Source organism: Chelonoidis abingdonii, chromosome 6 (assembly GCF_003597395.2).
Source record: "Chelonoidis abingdonii isolate Lonesome George chromosome 6, CheloAbing_2.0, whole genome shotgun sequence".
Lineage (NCBI taxonomy): Eukaryota > Metazoa > Chordata > Testudines > Testudinidae > Chelonoidis > Chelonoidis abingdonii.
This window is the reverse complement of record NC_133774.1, coordinates 134,899,013-134,920,558: the sequence shown is the minus strand read 5'-3', so window position 1 is coordinate 134,920,558 and position 21,546 is coordinate 134,899,013. Positions and strand designations below refer to the sequence as shown.

The 21,546-nt window shown below is 43.2% G+C and overlaps 1 protein-coding gene across 3 annotated transcripts in view; it reads right to left on the bottom strand.

Moving 5' to 3' along the window:
• Positions 1-21,546, bottom strand: part of FKTN (fukutin) — a 44,849-nt gene that overhangs the window by 11,967 nt on the left and 11,336 nt on the right. For 2 of the 3 annotated variants that reach the window (XR_012656179.1, XM_032765841.2), the window contains 6 exons: positions 16,141-16,344; positions 12,164-12,441; positions 9,591-9,723; positions 6,077-6,206; positions 4,722-4,855; positions 3,481-3,608 (listed from right to left, as the gene is read on the bottom strand). Coding sequence is in view for 2 of the 3 variants with exons in the window: in XM_032765841.2 (XP_032621732.1) it covers positions 3,481-3,608; positions 4,722-4,855; positions 6,077-6,206; positions 9,591-9,723; positions 12,164-12,441; positions 16,141-16,344 (1,007 nt within the window). In the remaining variant the exon portion in view is untranslated. Of the gene's footprint in view, positions 1-3,480; positions 3,609-4,721; positions 4,856-6,076; positions 6,207-9,590; positions 9,724-11,870; positions 11,957-12,163; positions 12,442-16,140; positions 16,345-21,546 lie in introns of all 3 variants that reach the window. The other variant, XM_032765843.2, reaches the window with a different exon arrangement.

Here is a 21,546-nt window from a genome sequence, read left to right as displayed (position 1 = left end):
AATTTGAAGACTTCAATAACTCGGACATAGGTTAGGGGTTGTTATAGAAGTGGATGGGTAGGGTTCTGTGGCCTGTTTTGTGCAGGAGGTCAGACTAGATGATCATATTTGTCCCTTCTGACCTATGAGTCTATGAGTCTATAACAGGGACCCGCAGCAGTGTTGCGTGAAACTTAAGGCGCTCAGGCAAGCCTATCAAAGAACCAGAAAGGCAAACGACCTCTCTGGATCAGAGCCCCACATATGCCACTTCTATGATGAGCTGCATGCCATTCTAGAGGGCGCCCCTACAACAACTCCACCCCTGTGCTTCCCTCCTCCCCTACTCCTCCCGGGCTATCTTGGCAGTTATCTCCTTATTTGTGTGATGAATTAATAAAGAATGCATGAATTTGAAACAATGATTATATTGTCTGTGCAAGCAGAGATCAAAGGGGGGCGGGGAGGGCGGCTGGCTTACAGGGAAGTAGAATGAATCAAGGGGGCGCAGGTTTTCGTCGAGGAGAAACAAACAGAACTTTCACACCGTAGTCTGGCCAGTCATGAAACTGGTTTTCAAAGCTTCTCTGATGCGCAGCATGCTCTGCTGTGGTCTTCTAACTGCCCTGGCGTCTCGCTGTGCGTAATCAGCAGCCAGGTGATTTGCCTCAACCTCCCACCCTGCCATAAACGTCTTCCCCTTACTCTCACAGAGACTGTGGAGCACACAGCAAGCAGTAATAACGATGGAATATTGGTTTCGCTGAGGTCTGAGTCAGTAAACTGCACCAGCGCGCTTTTAAACGTCCAAATGCACATTCTACCACCATTCTGCACTTGCTCAGCCTAGAGTTGAACTGCTCCTTACTACTGTCCAGGCTTAATGAGCCATGGGAGCAAAGGGTAGGTGCGACCGCGCGGTGCTGCCAACTAGGAGAGCGGTCTGAGGCAGAAGCCTCTAGCTGGCATGATATTCCAGACAGGACTGAATCTCCATTAGATGACACTTAAAGAAGAGAATGAGTCATTCCCATTTTTGTCCAGGCTCCTCCAACCAACCTCACCGAGGCCAAGGGCGGCTCTAGGTATTTTCCTGCCCCAAGCAGGGCAGGCAGGCTGCCTTTGGCGGCTTGCCTACCGGAGGTCCCCGGTCCCGCAGCACGCCTGTGGAAGGTCCGCTGAAGCCGCAGGACCAGCAGACCTTCCACAGGCAAGCTGCCAAAGGCAACCTGCCTGTCGCCCTCGTGGCGACCGACAGAGCACCCCCCCGTGGCTTGCCATTCCAGGCACGTGCTTGGCCTGGAGCAGCCCCTGACCGAGGCTGGCCAGAAGCACCCATGTCTTCCCAGGAGCCCCCGACTAACCTGAAGTTGGCCAGGAGCACCCACAGGACAATGACGACGGTTAGCAGTCTTATTGCACCATCTGCCGTCCGCAAGGCAAGGCAAGGCAAGGTAAGGGGATGCTGCTGTGTAGCACTGCAGTACCGCATCCAGGGTGACCAGATGAGAGGACGAAAATATTGGGACACATGGGGGGGGGGGGGCCACCAGTGGAGCGAAAAAAAACCAAAACAGAGTGCGAAATATTGGGACAAATTGCATTAATATCAAGATTTTATTGGGATGTCTGGTCACCCTAACCGTGTCTGCCAGCAGCACCCAGGAGACATATGGTGACAGTGAGCTAAGTGAGCTCCATGCTTACTGTGGTATGCCGTCTGCATGGGTAACCCAGGAAAAAAGGCGAGAAACTATTTTTTTCTGTTGCTCTTATGGAGGGAGAGGGGGGCCTGATGACATGTACCCAGAACCACCCGCGACAATGTTTTTGCCCTATCAGGCATTGGGAGACTGTGGGAACTGTGGGATAGCTACCATAGTGCAACGCTCCGAAAGTCGACGCTAGCCTCAGTACTGTGGATGCACACTGCCGACTTAATGTGCTTAGTGGGGTCACACACAATCGACTGTATCAAATCAATTTCTAAAAAATCGACTTCTATTAAATCGACCTAATTTCTTGATATATATTATAGTTTACTATACCTAGAAAGAACCTCTTTAGGATTTCAAGTTTTCATTATATTGACTACTTCTAACCACACCTGATTATCACAGACCAAAACTTCCACACCAGCCTCCCTCCAATGCCGCTTAAAAAGAAAAGGATTAGAACAATCATATTTTTGTCTTAATCTGTGAAAGCTGGAACATCTGTACCACATCCAAAAGTGCAGCATCTTGGGCACAACACTGGAGCATGAATTCAAAGCCAACATCCATTCTCACACATGGGAGGCATCCTGCCTTGTGCAGGGAGAAAAAACGCAGCTTTCATGTCCATAATGACTGGTGCACACATAATTTTGGAAGAGAATATCAGCTCTTTTGGCAAGGAACTGGATGTCACAACATAAGTATGGCACAACCTTTGGCCGGCACAATCTTTATCACTGGAGATGAGGTATCAGACAGAAAGAACCCTGTCTAACTCTCAGAACCCAAGCTGAGTTTGATCGGTTAACTGCTTACCTAAGAATATAAGAATGACCACACTGGGTCAGACCTAATGGTCCATCTAGCCCAGTATACTGTTCCCAACAGTGGCCACACCACCACATGCTTCAGAGGGAATTAACAGAACATGGAAATTATTGAGTCATCCATCCCCGGTCATTCAGTCCCAGCTTCTGGCAGTCAGAGGTTTAGGGATACCCAGAGCATTGGGTTGCCTCCCTGACTCTCCTCGCTAGCCACTATTGATGGACCTATCCTCCATGAACTTAACCTGCATGCTTAAATCTACATTTAACTGCATATTTGATACAGAAAAGAAAAAGATACTGTAAATGGGGTTCCATGTTTCCTAAACCACTTTAATAACAGGAACATACTTTAAAAAATACCAAAGGCATTTAAGAGTAATGGTCGATATCGCTGCAGAAATGCTATTGTGAAATGTATTGCCGTGGACCATTAGTGCAGAATCTCAGTGAGTTGTGTTATTTTGCAAGGACTGGTGAGCCCCTGTACCATAATCTCTAATCACACAAATAGATGACTGAACCCTCAGTGCTACAAAATATCTAAAAACAAATACCTGGAAAAAAATTGTAGCTTGATTCCCCTTTCCCCTTTTTATTAAACTAGTGCTTGTCTTAGTCCAGATGACATCTGTTTAACAATTGGATTTCAAGGTTACTGAAGATTTGCAAAGAGTAGGCCGACAATGCTGAATACAACATCAATTTGATGAGACACTTAAATGTCACTGTATTTCTTCCCATTTCTCCAGCCCTCGCTGTGCAAAATCTCCATAAATTCTTCTCCTTCTGAAGCACCTTCTTGCTTGGAGGATAAAGCTAAATGCCAGCTGTTGTAACTACTATTTCTAAAACACTGCCATTACAGTAACACATAGTATTTAATAATAGCATCTGATGCTGTAACAATTTGTTCAGCTAGTTTTCCCTTCTATAGATTTGAAATGAATTCATACTTAAATTTCTTGCCCGATTTGGCTTGAGTTCCTCCATTCCATATGTGGTCACCATCTTCATAGAAGAAAAAAATATCAAGTTTCACATCATCTTCTCCCTGAAAGGAGAGTTCCAAACTGTCTTCTACCTGTGAGACAGACAAATACACTTCACATCCTCATATAACAATCAGGAAAAAAACAAGAGGTTGCCTGTGATTTATTTGTGCTGACATGTTACAGGGGAGTAATTGCCTTGTTACAATCTTGGGTGTCTCCCTCAGTGGGGGACACTTGAAAGGTAAAAAGAGAAAAAAGAATCTGGTCATCAAGGAAATCCTTTAACAAGCCATCTCCAAGAAAACAACTGCTCTCTAAGACCATGGAAGACCAGTTTCCATAGCTCTATTCTGCATACATATTGGCAACAATGCAAGTGTAACTACATTTTTTAAGCAGATTTCAGAGCAGGAGTATTTTATTAGAACGCAAAATGCAAAAAACTGACTCCAATTTGAGAGTCACATAAAAGAGCAGAATAACCTCAATTAATTACTTATTAACATGCTTTCCTTTTTGTTTCATATGTCCATTAGCACCAGTTAATGATGAATCTCCTGAATCCAAGCTAAACTAAGACTGTGAGATCACACACTGACATAGGGGCTGTCTACAGCCCCTGATAAAACACGGTCTTCTGCATCTCTGCCCTAGACCTGTGATTTTGTCTCTTCACTCCACTCTTGTGATCCTGCACTGTAGCCATCAACTCTTTGGAGTCTAACAATGCTATTTCTTGAACCATCTGGGGGTTACTGATGGGCACCCTGAGGCACTTCTCTTGCAGCCCTTCCAGCTGGCTGTAAGCACAAGTCTCTGCAGAATGATATCCCTATAAGTAAGCCAAATCAATACCAAAAGAGCACAATTCACCTTCATATTTAAGGTTCTCTAGTGACACTAACACACAGCTAAAAACCCCTTTAATTTAATAGTACATACAGAGTAGAATTCAAAGGCAGGATCAAGATGCCATTATGAAAGGTGTTGTGTGTTTTGTACATTTCTCCTAGCCAAGAAAGTGTATGAAATCAATGAGTTTACACATGGGTAAATTAAATGTGCACAAACATTTGCACAATCAAGGCCCACGAGATCCTCTCTTATGAAAACTGTTTTTAAACACCTTCAGCCAACCAGAACCTTGAGAAAAATGTTATAATGAAGGTAAAGCTCACAGTTCAGATTTGTTACTCACTAACCTTGCCAAACTTGTGCTTCAGTGGTAGTCCTGCCTTCTGAAATGCTGGAATAATATCAGATTTATAGTCTTGAATGAAGACCCCCAAATCCACGTCTTTGCTATAGGGAATAATATTACACTGTCTATACCAGCCTAAAAAATGGAGAAAACATGAAATCAGAGACATGGTGAATACACAGCTAGAGCTGAAACAAAGTAAGAATGAAGTTTCACGCGCCACTATCTGAGATATCTTTCGGGGGAGCCACAAGGTGCCCCCTACAGAGACAACTGGATTGGAAGAGGAGGAGCATAGGGAGCTACTCCACTTGTGGCCAGCTGTCTCCTCTGGAAAAGTGAGGATTGTGCAGGAGCCTATCACCACTTAAATAACAGTCCCTCAATCTCTTCTAAAAGTATGTTTTCTAACTTACATTTTTTAAAGAAAACTTCCCGGTCTAAGCCCTTTATGCCAAGTTTAATCTAATATTTACGGAGTCACAATTCTATTTTTAAAAATGGACTACTTCACTTCAAATACTAGTTATTTCTGGGATGTAAACTGCCTACATTCTGCTGTTGCGAAATGGTGAGAGTAGAAATCCTCCACCCCCTTTTGTTTAACCTACACCGTAGGTAACTGCACATCACAAAAATAATACTTCATTTTAAGGAAAAAATAAACCCTAACATTTCATAAAATACTAAGAAGAATTATTAAATCTATGGCTACAATCTACTTTGGAATTTAACATTCTCTTTCACCCATAATGAATTTGGGATATTGCTTTCAACCTTGGTACAGTCAATAGGTTACCATATGGTCCCCCCATACTGAAGTCATATAAATAATTTATCACACTAAACACGAAGTTTGTGTGGGATGGAGAAAAATCTGCATCTAAAATAAAAGATAACTGGGAAGCAAGATTCTTCTGCATTTTCTTTCAAGTACCTTTACAAATTATTATTAGTGACCTGGTCTTGCAAGCTGCTGAGAGTTTCCTGAGAAATGATCAATGTACTGAAGTACTACTGACTTAAATGAAAACGCTCAACATTTCATATGAAGCGTGTCCAGCATCTCAAATGGCTGGGCTCTAAGTGGTTTCTGAAAGGGATCTTGGAAATAAAACAAATACTGCTTATTTTATTGTAATTTGTGGATTCCTCATTTTGACTTAGTAGTGACGTTATTTTAACTGTGCTAATGCACTGCTTCACGCACCTATTAGATACTCCCTGCTAACCTGATGCATTCAGCTGTCAATCTCAGCCACCAGCACTGGAACTAAACAGGATTAAATGTTTCAGATTTCAAAAGGCGCTTCAATGGGTTTGAAAAGCAATACAATATAAACTCAAATACTTTACCAAGGCATGTTCCACTGCTCAGCCAGAACCTCACTCCTAAGTTATTTAATGTCAGGGCAGCCAGATGCAGCAATGCTTTTGCTTTTTTCCTAAACTCCACTGCATCAAGAGAGGCATCATCAGGATACAGCTAAAGGGTTAAGGAACATTAAACTACTTTCAGACATAAATGCACCTTAATGTTTTCAAGTTCTTAGTTAAAAAAAAAAAAAGGGCAATTTTTTTCAAGACCATAATTAGTCTCTGGACACGGTCCACACCGCCATCTTGTGGTTGTTTGGCAATACAAACAGTGAAATGAGAAAAGTAAAATTTAAATGTCTATACAACAAACCAGTGCTTCTCAACTGGGGGTCCATGGCCCCCTGGGGTCTGTGAGCCCTTTCAAAGGGGTCGGTTGAAGCCCCGATTCCCAGCGCACCCTGCGAGGATGAAGCTCAGCAGTATAGGGCTGAAGCCCCAATCCCTGACCCTCCTTCCCTCCCTCCCCCCTCCTCACTCTACAGGGCTGAAGCCCTGATCCCCAGCACCCCTGGTGGGATTGAAGCCTGGAGCTCTGAGCCCTGATGCTCCCTGTGAGGTAGAAGCCTGAGCCTATGAGCAGAGCTGGGGACATGGAGGGCATTCCCACCCCCCTAAACTGCAGCACTAGATTACAGCAGTCCCGGGTCAGTCCCTCCCCCATCAATCTCCTCTCCCTGTCCCTTGGCCAGGTCAGAGGCAGAAACTGGAGCCGGGCAGTGCAGGGCAGCTGCTGCTCTGGCTGGCGCCATGGAGTAGGCAGCAGCAGTGTTCCTTCCTCTCCTGCTGGTGCCCAAGGTTGAAGATGCTCCTCAGCTACTAGTCCCATTTACTCTGGCAGAGGCAGTCGGTAAGAGTCCCCCCAGGTGTCTCCACCAAGCATTCTCTAAACTACAATACCCGCACGAGGAAATTAGGAAACAGATCAACAGAGCCAGACGTGTACCCAGAAGCCTCCTACTGCAAGACAAACCCAAGAAAGAAACCAACAGGACTCCACCGGCCATCACATACAGCCCCCAGCTAAAACCCCTCCAACGCATCATCAGGGATCTACAACCCATCCTGGACAATGATCCCACACTTTCACAGGCCTTGGGTGGCAGGCCAATCCTTGCCCACAGACAACCTGCCAACCTGAAACGTCTTCTCACCAGCAACTGCACACCGCACCATAGTAGCTCTAGCTCAGGAACCAATCCATGCAACAAACCTCGATGCCAACTCTGCCCACATATCTACACCAGCGACACCATCACAGGACCTAACCAGATCAGCCATACCATCACTGGTTCATTCACCTGCACGTCCACCAATGTAATATACGCCATCATATGCCAGCAATGCCCCTCTGCTATGTACATCGGCCAAACTGGACAGTCACTACGGAAAAGGATAAATGGACACAAATCAGATATCAGGAATGGCAATATACAAAAACCTGTAGGAGAGCACTTCAACCTCCCTGGCCACACTATAGCAGACCTTAAGGTGGCCATCCTGCAGCAAAAAAACTTCAGGACCAGACTTCAAAGAGAAACTGCTGAGCTTCAGTTCATCTGCAAATTTGACACCATCAGCTCTGGACTAAACAAAGACTGTGAATGGCTTGCCAATTACAGAACCAGTTTCTCCTCCCTTGGTTTTCACACCTCTACTGCTAGAACAGGGCCTCACCCTCCCTGACTGAATTACCCTCGTTATCTCTAGCTTGCTTGCTAGCATATATATACCTGCCCCTGGAAATTTCCACTACCTGCGTCTGACGAAGTGGGTATTCACCCACGAAAGCTCACGCTCCAAAACCTCTGTTAGTCTATAAGGTGCCACAGGATTCTCTGCTGCTTTCACAGATCCAGACTAACACGGCTACCCCTCTGATACTTGCCCCCAGGTGGGGAGATCCAGCTCTGTGGCTGGCAGACTCCTTGTGGAAGAGGGACCGCAGGGGAGTCCTCACAGCACACAGCCCCTAGTACTCCTCTCCCTGCACCATGAGTTACCCCCCGCCTGCACACAGCTCCTAGCCACCCCCTCCCTGTATCAATAGCCACCCTGTGTGAACACAGCCCCAGCTATCCCCTCCCTGCAAGTTCAGCTACCCCTTCCCTGCACAACAGCCCCTAACTACCCCCTCCCTGCACCCTAAGCTGTTTTCAAACTTTTTGAGCTAAGCTCCCCACCTTTGAGTTATAATTTTTGCTTGCATGCCGCGCGCCCCGCCCCCTCAACCCAGACAGGAGGGTGGCCTGCTGAAGTGAGTCCCTGGACCCTACCATGCAGAGGTAGTTCGAGCCCCGTTGGCCTCATCTCTCCCCCCACCTCCCGCAGTAGAAGTCAAACTACGCCTATACCCAAGGCCCCTGCCCCGAAGCTCCTCCACCCCTACGGGGCCCTGCAGTTTTTGTAGCATGTTGAGGGGGGCCTCAGAGAGAAAAAGGTTGAGAACTCCTGTAATAAACCATTCTCTTTGTTACTTTTTCCAAACTCATAAAATGTAAAAGTCAGTATTAACGTACTACTGGAATGATCCACACCAAAACCAAAAAGATGAATGTATGTATTAAAGAAACAAAATATGTAAATTAAACCTCTGCAATGCTTACAACTTTTCAATAATAATGCATATTGAGCCTGATCCTGCTCTCCCTAAAGTCAATTACAAAACTCTTACGGATACCAACTGGGGACAGAATTGGGCTCACTGTGGTTATTTTTAGCACATTTTTTACAACTTGTCTGGCACCACCAAGTATTAAAATTGTGTAGTGAAGTTACAAGTTTACACTAATTTCAGCTGAGGCACAGTCATTTAAGAGTAGCAGTGCATTTTCAAATTATCAGAGCACAAAAAAACATCTTAACAAACGGCCTCCATCCCATACTGGGATAACTCTGATATCAACTTTCCAAATCAAAAAATAGTTTTTCTTTACTCTGAACAAGCTCTAAAAAGATTCAACCCATTCAATCACTTCAAAAGTTACAAGCCTCTGAAAAAGGGAATTTTGAATGAATGTACTCTCAAATTTAAGCATAACACTTCAAATGTGCTGTAATGCATGGTCAATCCTACTGTGACAAAAATTACCAGAAAATTGGGACTCTAGTTTACTCTAAGGCTGCTTTATACAACTCTGACAGAGTAGAGGGGTCTTAAAGTGTGTGTATATCTATACATAAAACCATTTACCTATTCTCCATATGATTTCAATTGCAGAGACAAATGCAGCCAGAATAGAACCAAACAAATGAAACAGCTTTAGTTATTCAGAGAAAAAAGTTCTAGCTATACTCTCAATTGTAAAAAAAAAAGAGTTTGTTTGTTTCTGAGAACCAAGGCCCCAATGCTGCACTTATGCAAGAGCTTAATGTTAAGTCTATGAGTAGACCCATTCAAGTCAAACACATACCTAAGTGTTTGCAGGATGGAGGCCTAGGAGTGGAAATCTACTTTACATTTCAATGGAAATACTACCTGATTACCACTTACCTGAAAGAATCCCCGAGCTTCTCTGTACCTACATTCAAGAAACCTAGAGTGTGACATCTCCTCTAGAAATTGGGACAGATTTTTTGGAATCTGAACTTTTAAGTCATCAATGGAAAGTTGTAGTACTTCTGGCCTGCAGTGAAAAAAAGATATTATATTATCCGGCCAAGAATGCATCATCCCTGACTAATCAAACGCCACCTCCTATCTCTGGCCCAGGTTATAAAGATCTAAAACATGTTGAGCACTTGCTACCTATATCCAAATGTATTACAATCGATTACACAAAACTAGAACCTCTTGGGTGTAATAAAATCTACAAACTACTCTCCTAGGCAAAGATTTTCAAAATAGGGGCTAATATTAGACCCCTAAATCCATATTTAGACAACTGAATAAATCATCTTATTTTTCAAATGTGCCAAATAGACCAGCAGCTTGCACCAAGTTCACTGAGAGCTGCTGTTTTTCAGAGCATTTGAAAAAACAGGCCATTTATTCAGTGCCTAAATATGGATTTAGGAGTCTAATATTAGCCCCTATTTTGAAAGTCTTGGCCCATATTAATAATTTAACAATAGTTTAGGTCTTCACGACAACTGAAATGTTGAATGACATTCAATAGTTAATGCCCTGGATTTTAAATGTTTATGCATATAATAAATACAAGAGTCCCTGGTATAGAAGGGACATTTAGTAACTCAGTAATTCTTAGCAAAAATAAATCAATGTGTTTTCCTTAACTACAAGTGTTTGTTTCTGTTCTGGTTGTTGTGATAATTTCAAGTAGACTGCAGGAATATTATTCTCACAGTCAGGCTGTATGCATCTTGCTTTGCCAAGACTGCAGCAAGTGTGTAGATTTGCCGTTTTTCATATGCTACTGAAACACTGCATAAGTGAAGGCAGCCTAGTTGTGGCTTAGAAGGTGGGGCTTACAACACCAAAGAACATGCTGCTCAGGGAAGGCAAAAATAGAAGGAAAGATAGAAAGAGAAATTGAGACGCAAAGAGTCAAGTTACAAGAGTTCCAGTCAACCATTACTGAGCTCTTCATCAGTTTCTCAAAAGGCAGCCCCAAAGATGTTACTCTCTGTGGATTCCTTTTTTTAACCTTCCCGTATTTTAACCTTACTATAATTATTTCTGACACTACTATTTTACCACATTTCCTAAAGTGAATAAAAGAATCAGGACCCTATAATGAAAAAAATAAAGTCACTGTACAGAAAATGTGAAGTCAATTCTCTTTCAAAACCCACCTCAAACTTCAGATCTGATCACCCTGGAATTCTGGGGAAGTTCAGAGCCAGGCTACCTGCTTTTGACCAATTTTAGTAGAGGAACTTTCATGCCAAGTTCCTATTTCAGTCACTTATAGTAACTTTAAAAATGGAAGAGAAGCACAGTTTAAGCACAAGACTGGGGGCAAATAATTCATCCCAGATCTGACACAGACTTTGCACATCTGACAAGGTAATTCACTTAAGGTTGCTGCTTCAGCTTCCCTATTTGTACAGTAAGAATACAAGTATCTGCTGGGGTGTTGTGAGGATTAACATTTGTGAAGTGCATTGAATATAAAAACACTATAGGCTTGATCGCAATTCCATTTAAGTAAATAGCAACCCTTCCATTGCTTTCAATGGTGCAGAATCAGATAATATGTTACTACTCATTCTGGCTGAAATTGCTTGTGCTCATTCAAAATTCTATGTTTTGGGGGAGGCTAAAATTCCAGTTGGCCATTTCTGAGGTAACCATGGCTGAAAAACCACTGGTTTTCAATAGTCCATACATAAGCCGCTAAATAAGTGGACCTAAATCTACTGCACCAGAAAACCCTCACACTTGTGCATAAATATGGGTTCCCTTATTTGCATACACCAATATGGGGGAGGGGTTTGACGCAATAGATTCAAATGCATTTCTGATCCGGCTATGCTGGCATAAAAGAGGTCTCTCTTCAATATCCTTCCACATTAGTCACTAGATACTGTTACAATGACCTTTGTTGCAAATGCAGACTCCCCTTTTCTCAATGCTGAGAGTGTCACATATGAAGTTTTCTGACCACATTTTGGCTCTCTAGCATAATACAAAAGGTACAGAAAGAGGTTACACTTCTTTAATATCAGATATTGCTAATATGACAATCCCTGTCTTTCCTGACATATATTTACTTCAAAATATTTCAGACATAAGCTGACAAGCAGAGTCATTCAATTATCTGCTGGCAAGATGTGCTACTATACCTCTTTGGAAATCAAAATATCCTACCACAAATCAGTGCTGGGCTGGCCCATTACTGGATCTCTCACGCTCAGGTAAAGCCACTTAACCTCTCTGTGTCTCAATTTCTCCATCTGTAAATTGGGGAAAATACTGGTTTTACTATTAATATAATTGGATCTGTCACCTTAAACTTTTGATTCTCCTGCATTTTAGTGAACACAAGATGAATTTCATAACTTGCCCTTTAGAACCATGAATTACTGATCTTAAGACAAAGTGGTAGTATTTAACGTGCTATAATAGCCTTACAGCCTTGTCTTCCTCCATTTTTAACTTACTTGTTGTAAGCTCCAGCGTAGCGACCAAAGTGTAGCTTTCGGAAAGGCACAAACTTTTTGTCTATGTTTTGCTTCAGCCGCAATGGGCCATGCCAGACATAGTTACCATTCCGCTCATAAAAGACCACCAGGTGGATGGCATGAGCTGCCAGTTTGAAGATATAGTGGAGGGGAATTTCAATCCCAGAGAGGTCATCCATCCCTTCCAAACGGGGGTCTTTGTTCTGTATCTTTAGCCACTGGAATCCCATTTTTTCAGCAGCCCTAAACAAACTCACCTAAACATCAGAGAAACAACACTTAGGACAAAAGGACAAAAACAAGATTTCAAAACTAAGGGCCAATTCTTCATTCACATACGTTATTCCTGATTTACAACATACAAATTAGATCAGAATCAGGCCCTACCTATTCCAGAATTTCTCCTAAACCTTAAAAGGATGGTAACCATCTATGCACATGTTCGTTTTCTACTTGTTTTCACTTCACTTACCTTAAATCACAGCAATACCAAAATAAACAGATTAAAAAAAAAGAAGAAGCTTAAATGTCCCCATTTCTCTCAGTCTTGTAGTGCACAATGAAACCACTGATGAGTTCCCTCTATTGGTGAAAGCCCCGTAATCATACAATACACACTGGGATATGACACCTCTTCCACTACTTAGGGCATGCCTACATGAACATTTAAGGCTAGGTCTATGCTACGCACATTGGTATAACGACATCACTCAGAGGGGTGAAAAATCCAGACCCCTGAGCGAAGCAGTTATACTGACCTAACCCTGGCATAGACAGTGATAAGTTTATAGACTCATAAACTTTGGTCAGAAGAGACCATTATGATCATCCAGTCCGACCTCCTGCACAATGCAGGCCACAGAATCTCACCCACACACTCCTGTAACAAACCCCTAACCTATATCCGAGTTACTGAAGTCCTCAAATTGTGGTTTAAAGACCTCAAGCTGCAGAGAATCCTCCAGCAAGTGACCCGTGCCCCATGCTGCAGAGGAAGGGCAAAAACCTCCAGGGCCTCTGCCAATCTGCCCTGGAAGAACATTCCTTCCCGACCCCAAATATGGCGATCAGTTAAACCTGAGCATGTAGGCAAGACTCACCAGCCAGCACTCAGGAAAGAATTCTCTGTAGTAACTCAGATCCCAACCCATCTAACATCCCATCACAGACCATTGGGTATATTTGCCTGCTAATAATCAAAGATCAATTGCCAAAATTCGGCTATCCCATCATACCATCCCCTCCATAAACTTATCAAGCTTAGTCTTGAAGTCAGATATGTCTTTTGCTCCCACTACTCCCCTTAGAAGGCTGTTCCAGAACCTCACTCCTCTAATGGTTAGAAACCTTCGTCTAACATCAAGTCTAAACTTCCTAAAGTCCAGTTTATATCCATTTGCTCTTGTGTGCACATTGGTACTAAGTTTAAATAATTCCTCTCCCTCTCTAATATTTATTCCTCTGATATATTTATAAAAAACAATCATATCCCGCCTCAGCCTTCTATTGGTTAGGCTAAACAAGCCAAGCTCTTTGAGTCTCCTTTCATAAAACAGGTTTTCCATTCCTCGGATCATCCTAGTAGCTCTTCTCTATACCTGTTTCAGTTTCAATTCATCCTTCTTAAACATGGGAGACCAGGACTGCACACAGTATCCCAGATAAGTTCTCACCAGTGCCTTGTATAACGGTACTGACACCTCCTTATCTTTGCTGGAAATACCTCGCCTGATGCATCCTAAAACCGCATCAGCTTTTTTGACAGGAGGACTTCTCTTGTTGACATACTTACCGCCTTTTCCAGAGATGGATTAACTACGTCAAAAGGAGAAGCTCTCCCATCAGCATACTAGCTTCTTCACTAAAACGTTCTACGTGTAGACAAGCCCTTAGTTTGCAGCAAGCTGGGGTGTGAATCTACCCTGCACTAGCCTGCCGCACACTCTCAGTGTGGATCCTGCTGACATGCATTAGCAGTTCATTAATGCATTTTGATTAGTCCCATTTCAAAAAGAATGAGATCAAATCGCATTAATGAACTGTTAGTGACCATCAGCTTAGTGCACATTGACAGCACATAGCAGGCTCTAGCGCAGGGTAGATTCACAGCCCAAGTTGCTGCAAACTAAATACACCTCTACTCCGATATAACGCTGTCCTCGGGAGCCAAAAAATCTTACCATGTTATAGGTGAAACTGCGTTATATTGAACTTGCTTTAATCTGCCGGAGTGCGCAGCCCCGCTCCCCTGGAGTGCTGCTTTACCGCGTTATATTTGAATTTGTGTTATATCGGGACGCGTTATATTGGGGTAGAGGTGTATTCATGTAGACAAGCCCTTACTTAAATCCAACTCTCACATAATGTTCTAACAAAACTGACACCGTGTAAATATATACGCACAGATTTTTCACTGGAATGATTATAAATGTTTACACTGAAGCGGCCAACCTCTGTGCTACTTTATAGATTCTGCTATGAAACACTGTACCCTTCCTGATGCCTTATGCAAGTACTCAGCTCCCTGATATTCTTCTCTTCTTGTTTGAATCCTAATTCTTTAGCCATTAAAAACACACACACACACACACACACGTAGAGATTTCACATCTTTCCATCCACTATCAAATCCACTATCAAATATCAATGCTGAAACCTTGAGAGAGTCCTTGATTTTGAATTTACTTGTTTCCTCCCATCCCACAGCACCATGTCTTTAGCTTTGGATCACTCCCAGAATTCATCCTTACATTGAACCTGACTCTTCTGACGTCCTTATTTATGCCTTGATTATATCATGACTTGACTGTTGCAAATCCTTCTTTTATGATCTGCATAAATGTTAGCCTACATTTCACAAGTTAAATGAAGTCAATCAGCTTTAACATATTCCTCAAGGGAGGGGAATAAGATGATGACTAAAGAGAAGAAGAATATCACTCAAGACTTATACAGCTCTTTTCAACAGCAAATCCAAAACTGTACGCTCCCCTTTTACAGATGGCATCACTGAGGCAAAAAGAGGAAAAGCTAGAATAGTGTTCTGACTCATGGCCCTATGCTCAGTTTCTGTAAGCTAAAATTAGTATTGACAAAGAGAAAGAAAGAAATACAGCTGGCCTTCTTTACTCAGGCCCAAAATGCCACCACTTTTCACTGTGTTTGAGTAAGAGAGTTTTACGTCTGCCTGCCTCACGTTTTTTTCCCTTTTCTTAAATAAAATTATTTAGATTTTTATTGAAGTCATCTCCATATATCTTGTGCAAATTAATCAAATAATACACATTTCCAGAATAAGTAATTTTGTACACCTAGTTTTTCTTTTTATCATAAAGCCCCAGCTTTTTCCGTCAGAAAGAGTTTAATTAAAATCTTATAATATAAAAAATAAATGACAAGGTAACAAACATACATCAGTATATGGTTGCTGCACATTATAAAACAATCATATAAATGCACATTAACAGCTCTGCTACCTCTGCAATGGATACTACTCAAAATTTACTATGGTTATACGTATGATAAATTTCTATTTCTTTTTCTTCTCCCTTTCTAACAGATCTCTCCCTTTCTTGCTTCTGAAAGTTGGTTCCCTCTCACCTCAGTCTATGTATATTGTGGACAGTGGCCCAGCTATTTTTGGGCTACCTGATGAATTCTCAATTCACTGAGACAGCCTTTGAAACATCTTATCTGAGCGCCACAAGAGCGTTGGCAGAAGCTATTCTCTCTTTGGGACTTCCCTGCCATGTGCCATGCATCTTGAACAGACTGTTGCATGACTTCCCTTTACTTCAAGGTTTCTAAAAAAAATTTAAGTACACCACCACTTTTAGACCAGTTCCACATCATGAACTTTAAACCTGGAAGTCTTTAAGTATTTTCTGTTCAACCATTAATACTATAATGGCTGGGTACATCACAGCAGACAAAAATGAGAAAGGAGAAAATCTTACTTCATGTTTCCATGTTTTGTCCAGTAATGCAAACGTGGTGAAGTCTCGTGCAGCACAGAAATACTTGCATTCTGGGCTCATGCCATCAGAAGAGCTGCTGAGCTGTTCATAGTCTTTCTGAATTAATCCCAGAACCAAAGGATCAATGAGATACACTGGTACATTGTGACTGGACACTAAACCAAGGAATTTCTTAATCACGTGCTGTTTGGAAGAGCAAAAAATAACAATCAGATCATCCTGTAAGTATGTAAAGTTAACCTTTTAAAATTATGACTCCATTAGGAATTGACCTCTCCCAATAAGACTTCTCCAATGGGAACAGAAAGTAGAATAAGCACCAAACCTGATAGCTCCAAAGGAGATTACAGAGTGAAGTGTGCACATAAAAGAACAGTATCAGAGGGGTAGCCGTGTTAGTCTGGATCTGTAAAAGCAGCAAAGAGTCCTGTGGCACCTTATAGACTAACAGATGTTTTGGAGCATGAGCTTTCGTGGGTGAATACCCACAAATCAGGGAGGATGAGGCCCTCTTCTAGCAGCTGAGGTGTGAAAACAAGGGAGGAGAAAACTGGACTTTTGTAGTTGCTAGTCGGCTTCACTAGAGTGATCTTGTTTCACAGTCTGTGTTTAATCCTGAGCTGATGGTGTCAAATTTGCAGATGAACTGAAGCTCAGCAGTTTCTCTTTTGAAAGTCTGGTCCTGAAGTTTTTTTGCTGCAGGATGGCCACCTTAAGGTCTGCTATTGTGTGGTCCAGGGAGGTTGAAGTGGTTCTCCTACAGGTTTTTGTATATTGCCATTCCTAATATCTGATTTGTGTCCATTTATCCTTTTTCGTAGAGACTGTCCAGTTTGGCCGATGTACATAGCAGAGGGCATTGCTGGCATATGATGGCATATATTACATTGGTGGACGTGCAGGTGAATGAACCAGTGATGGTGTGGCTGATCTGGTTAGGTCCTGTGATGGTGTCGCTGGTGTAGATATGTGGGCAGAGTTGGCATCGAGGTTTGTTGCATGGATTGGTTCCTGAGTTAGAGTTACTATGGTGCAGTGTGCAGTTACTGGTGAGAATATGTTTCAGGTTGGCAGGTTGTCTGTGGGCGAGGATTGGCCTGCACTGCCCACAGGGCTGTGAAAGTGTAGGTATCATTGTCCAGGATGGGTTGTAGATCCCTGATCTCTGATGCGTTGGAGGGGTTTTAGCTGGGGACTGTATGTGATGGCCAGTGGAGTCCTGTTTGTTTCTTTCTTGGGTTTCCCTTGCAGTAGGAGGCTTCTGGTACACGTCCTGGCTCTGTTGATCTGTTTCCTTATTTCCTCGTGCGGGTATTGTAGTTTTGAGAATGCTTGGTGGAGATTTTGTAGGTGTTGGTCTCTGTCTGAGGGGTTGGAGCAGATGCGGTTGTACCTCAGTGCTTGGCTGTAGACAATGGATCGTGTGGTGTGCCCAGGATGGAAGCTGGAGGCATGAAGGTAGGCATAGTGGTCTGGTGAAGGTTTTCAGGTATAGGGTGGTGTTAATGTGACCATCACTTATTTGCACCGTGGTGTCTAGGATAAGTGGACCTCTCTGTGTAGATTGGTCCAGGCTGAGGTTGATGGTGGGTGAAGTTGTTGAAATCGTGGTGGATATTTTCCAGAGTCTCCTTCCCATGGGTCCAGATGATGAAGATGTCATCAATGTAGTGTAGGTAGAGAAGGGGTGTGAGTGGACGAGAGCTGAGAAGCGTTGTTCCAGGTCAGCCATAAAAATGTTGGCATATTGTGGGGCCATGTGGGTGCCATAGCGGTGCCACTGATCTGGAGGTATATATTGTCATCCAAATTTGAAATAGTTGTGTGTGAGGATAAAGGCACAGAGCTCAGCAACCAGTTGTGCTGTGGCATCATCAGGGATACTGTTCCTGAGAGCTTTGTATTCCATCTGTATGTGGGATGTTCGTGTAGAGAGCCTCTACATGCATGGTGGCTAGGATGGTGTTTTCTGGAAGGTCACCAATGCATTGTAGTTTCCTCAGGAAATCTGTGGTATCACCGAGATAGCTGGGAGTGTCTGAGTAGAGAGTCCACATATCCAGACAGTCCTTCAGTGAGAGTGCCAATGCCCGAGATGATGGGGCGTCCAGGATTTCCAGGTTTGTGGATTTAGGGTAACAGTTAGAATAACTCTGGTCAGGGCTCTACATTTAAGAACAAAATCCTTCACTGACTGGCTATACTTCATGTGCAATAGCATGTGTGTGATGTAGTCCTCAGGTGGACATATAGGAGCTCTCATGTCCATATATTTTCAAGAACTCTAAGCTCACATTTTGTGTTCCATATTTCTGGCTAGTGCACTTCTTGCTGTACAGCAGAGCCCTCTGCTGGAAAATGTAGGGCCACACTAGCTTTTGAGACAATGATCATTAGACAACAGCAGCAAAATTAAGAGTAAATTGTGGGTTTAGTGAAATTTACTGGCTTTTTTCACTTATGATTTTCCTGAAAGCACAAATTGTGATATTCATACAAATTAGAATTAAGAATTCTTTACAAGACTACTTTAAAAAAATCCCGGTCAACAGGTTTATATAGTCATGTGAGCTAGTCATCTTACAAAATGGTCACTCAAATTTGGGAGGAAGAGGAATTTATTATTACACTTAGAAGATACTATATGCCATAATAATAATTAGCATGTATTCACCACTTTAGGTCTTCAAAGCACTATACATGTATTAACTAATTAATTCTCATCAATAAGACAGAAACAGATAAATATTTTATCCTATTTTACAAATGGTGAAACTGACAAGGAGAGTGAAGGAAATGATCTCTGATCATAAAACATGCTCATGGTAGCACTATTTCATAGTGCTTTATGCTGTGGAACTGGCAAAATCTAATCAGGAATTTTTGCATATTTATTTCTGAGGCGCAAGGGAGAAGAATTAGCAGGTGGATTTCAAGGGTATCCTGAGTAAACTGGGACATCTGGTCACACCGTTAAGCGGAACTGCACAATTCATGCCATCAATCTTGTATCAAGTATGCTCTTTGTAATGTTATGGTTACTGGTATGTACAAAAGGTGCACTGTTCAGGCAAGCTTGTATGTAATGCACTCTTTGTTTGGTCTAGACCACTCTGATGTTTGTAAGTATAAGAAAAACACTGTAAGGACTAGATGCTTCAGCAAGATTATCCAGTCTCCAGGAGGGTGATTTGTTAGACTGATTCACACACAGGTATTCTTTCAATTAGATATATTCACATCTCCATGGAAGATCAAAAACCAACAAACATTTACAGCAATTTATCGTACTGTGACAACAATTAAAAGTTAATCTAATTTAACACTGCAGGATGGATTAAATCAATTACAAACAAATGCCTCAACATGCAGTTCTACTCTGAAAGTGAATGTAAAAATGGCATTGCAGGGGTGCATGTTCATCATATCTCAATGATTCCAGACCAAATGTGTTCAGTCAAGAGACTTTGCCCCACCCGGCAACTACCAGCCCTACAACTGAACCTGGCATTCGAATGCCAAGCTATGGTTTGGTCTGGGTCACACACTGTGTCCAATAATATACGTTCAGTGGGCCATGTTCTGCTACCTCTAGAACACAATTGGCTTTAACAGGGATGCACAAGTGTAACTGACAACAGAATACAGCTCAGCAAATTGAATTTAGGAACCATTTGTATCGGAGTTTCACAAGGCGGGATGAAATCCATTCCCCCCGAGCTCTGCAGAGCCAATACAACTAGGAAGGTAAAGTAGTAAAAGTATTATTTTTGTCATTAAAGTGAGCAGATTTGCCTCTGAATAACAGGGAGTAAATCTGTGGAAAAAGGAAGGCGTCATTTCTACAGCTACTTTTCACAGAGGAAATGCTCTTCAAGTTTAAACTTAAACAAGAGGTACCGGGAGATAGTCCTGAAGTCAAGTAGTTTCAGGTATTCAGAGAAGTTGAATAATTTATCCTGCAGAATGAAAGCTGAGAAACAACTGCAATGAGCCACCAGCAGGATAAGTATTCTGCTTTGTTACTAACAATCCAATAAAGTAAAAGCTACTAGGGAGCTATTCCTGCAGGCTGTTGAGCCAGAAAGAACATCACGTCCAGTACATGTCACGAAACACTCAGTAGCTGGCTATGAGAAATGCCACTTCATAGAATCATCATATATTTCTGCGTAAGAAGGCAGTCCTCGCAGCTGCCCCTGCTTGGACTTTCCCCAAATACAGCTCTTGAACATACCAGAGTAGCCATTACTCCTGGCTGGCAGTACCTAAACTTCTTTAAAATGGCTACTATGCACATCACTTGCAAGCACAGGACTGTATTGAAACCAAAGGGCATAGCCAGGGCACATTCTTAAGGTTGCCAGGCGTCTAGTTTTCAACCAGAACGCCCAGTCGAAAAGGGACCCTGGCGGCTCTGGTCAGCACCACTGAGCAGGCCGTTAAGAGTCCTGGCACTGCGCTGCGCCCAGGAAGCTGCCAGCAGGTCTGGCACCTAGGTAGGGGGGCCACAGGACTCCACGCGCTGCCCCTGCCCTGAGCACTGGCTCCGCACTCCCATTGGCCAGGGTGGGGAGGGCGGTGCCTGCAGGTGAAAGCAGCGCACATAGCCTCCTGGCCCCCCCAAACCTAGGAACCAGACCTGCTGGCCACTTCCAGGGGGCATTGTGGAACCAGGATAGGCAGGGGGCCTGCCTTAGCCCTGCTATCCCGCTGACTGAGAGTACCCCAGCCTCCTGCCCTGAGTCCCTGCAAACCAAGAGCCCTCATTTCTGGCCCCAGCCCAGAGCCTGTACCCTCTCCCACATCTCAAACCTCTGCCTCAACCCACAGTCCCCTCCCAAATTCTGAATCCTTCGGTCCCATTCTCCAGCCCGGAGCCCCCTCCTGAACCTCAAACCCTTCATCCCTACCCCCACCCGCGAGCCTGCATCATCTGGAGCCGTCACTCACCTCCTGCACCCCAACTCCCTGCCCCAGCCCAGAGCCCCAGTTCGCACCTTGAGGTGGGGTCTTGGGGATGGGGCAGGGAAGTGGGTGGAGCCTAGGGGAAGGGGTGGCGCAAGGATATTCAGTTTTGTGTGATTGCTAAATTGGCAACCCTACACAGAGTCTCCCCCTTACATCCACTTTTCTCCATAACCACCAGTGTGGAGTTCAGTGCAGGCACAGAGATCTGTTCACAACCCACTTTCCTAAGGAAGTTCTGAACAAATACCAAGCATAAGCATTACACCTTTCACTCTGGGAGCTTCTTTCAGCAGTGCTCAGCAGCCTGCAGGATTAAGCCCTAAAAAAAAGTAGCCAACCAAAATATATCTTGATATTGAAGTAGTAATAAGGCCTGCAACACTGCCTCCAACCAGTGGAGTAAAGAGTTGTAGC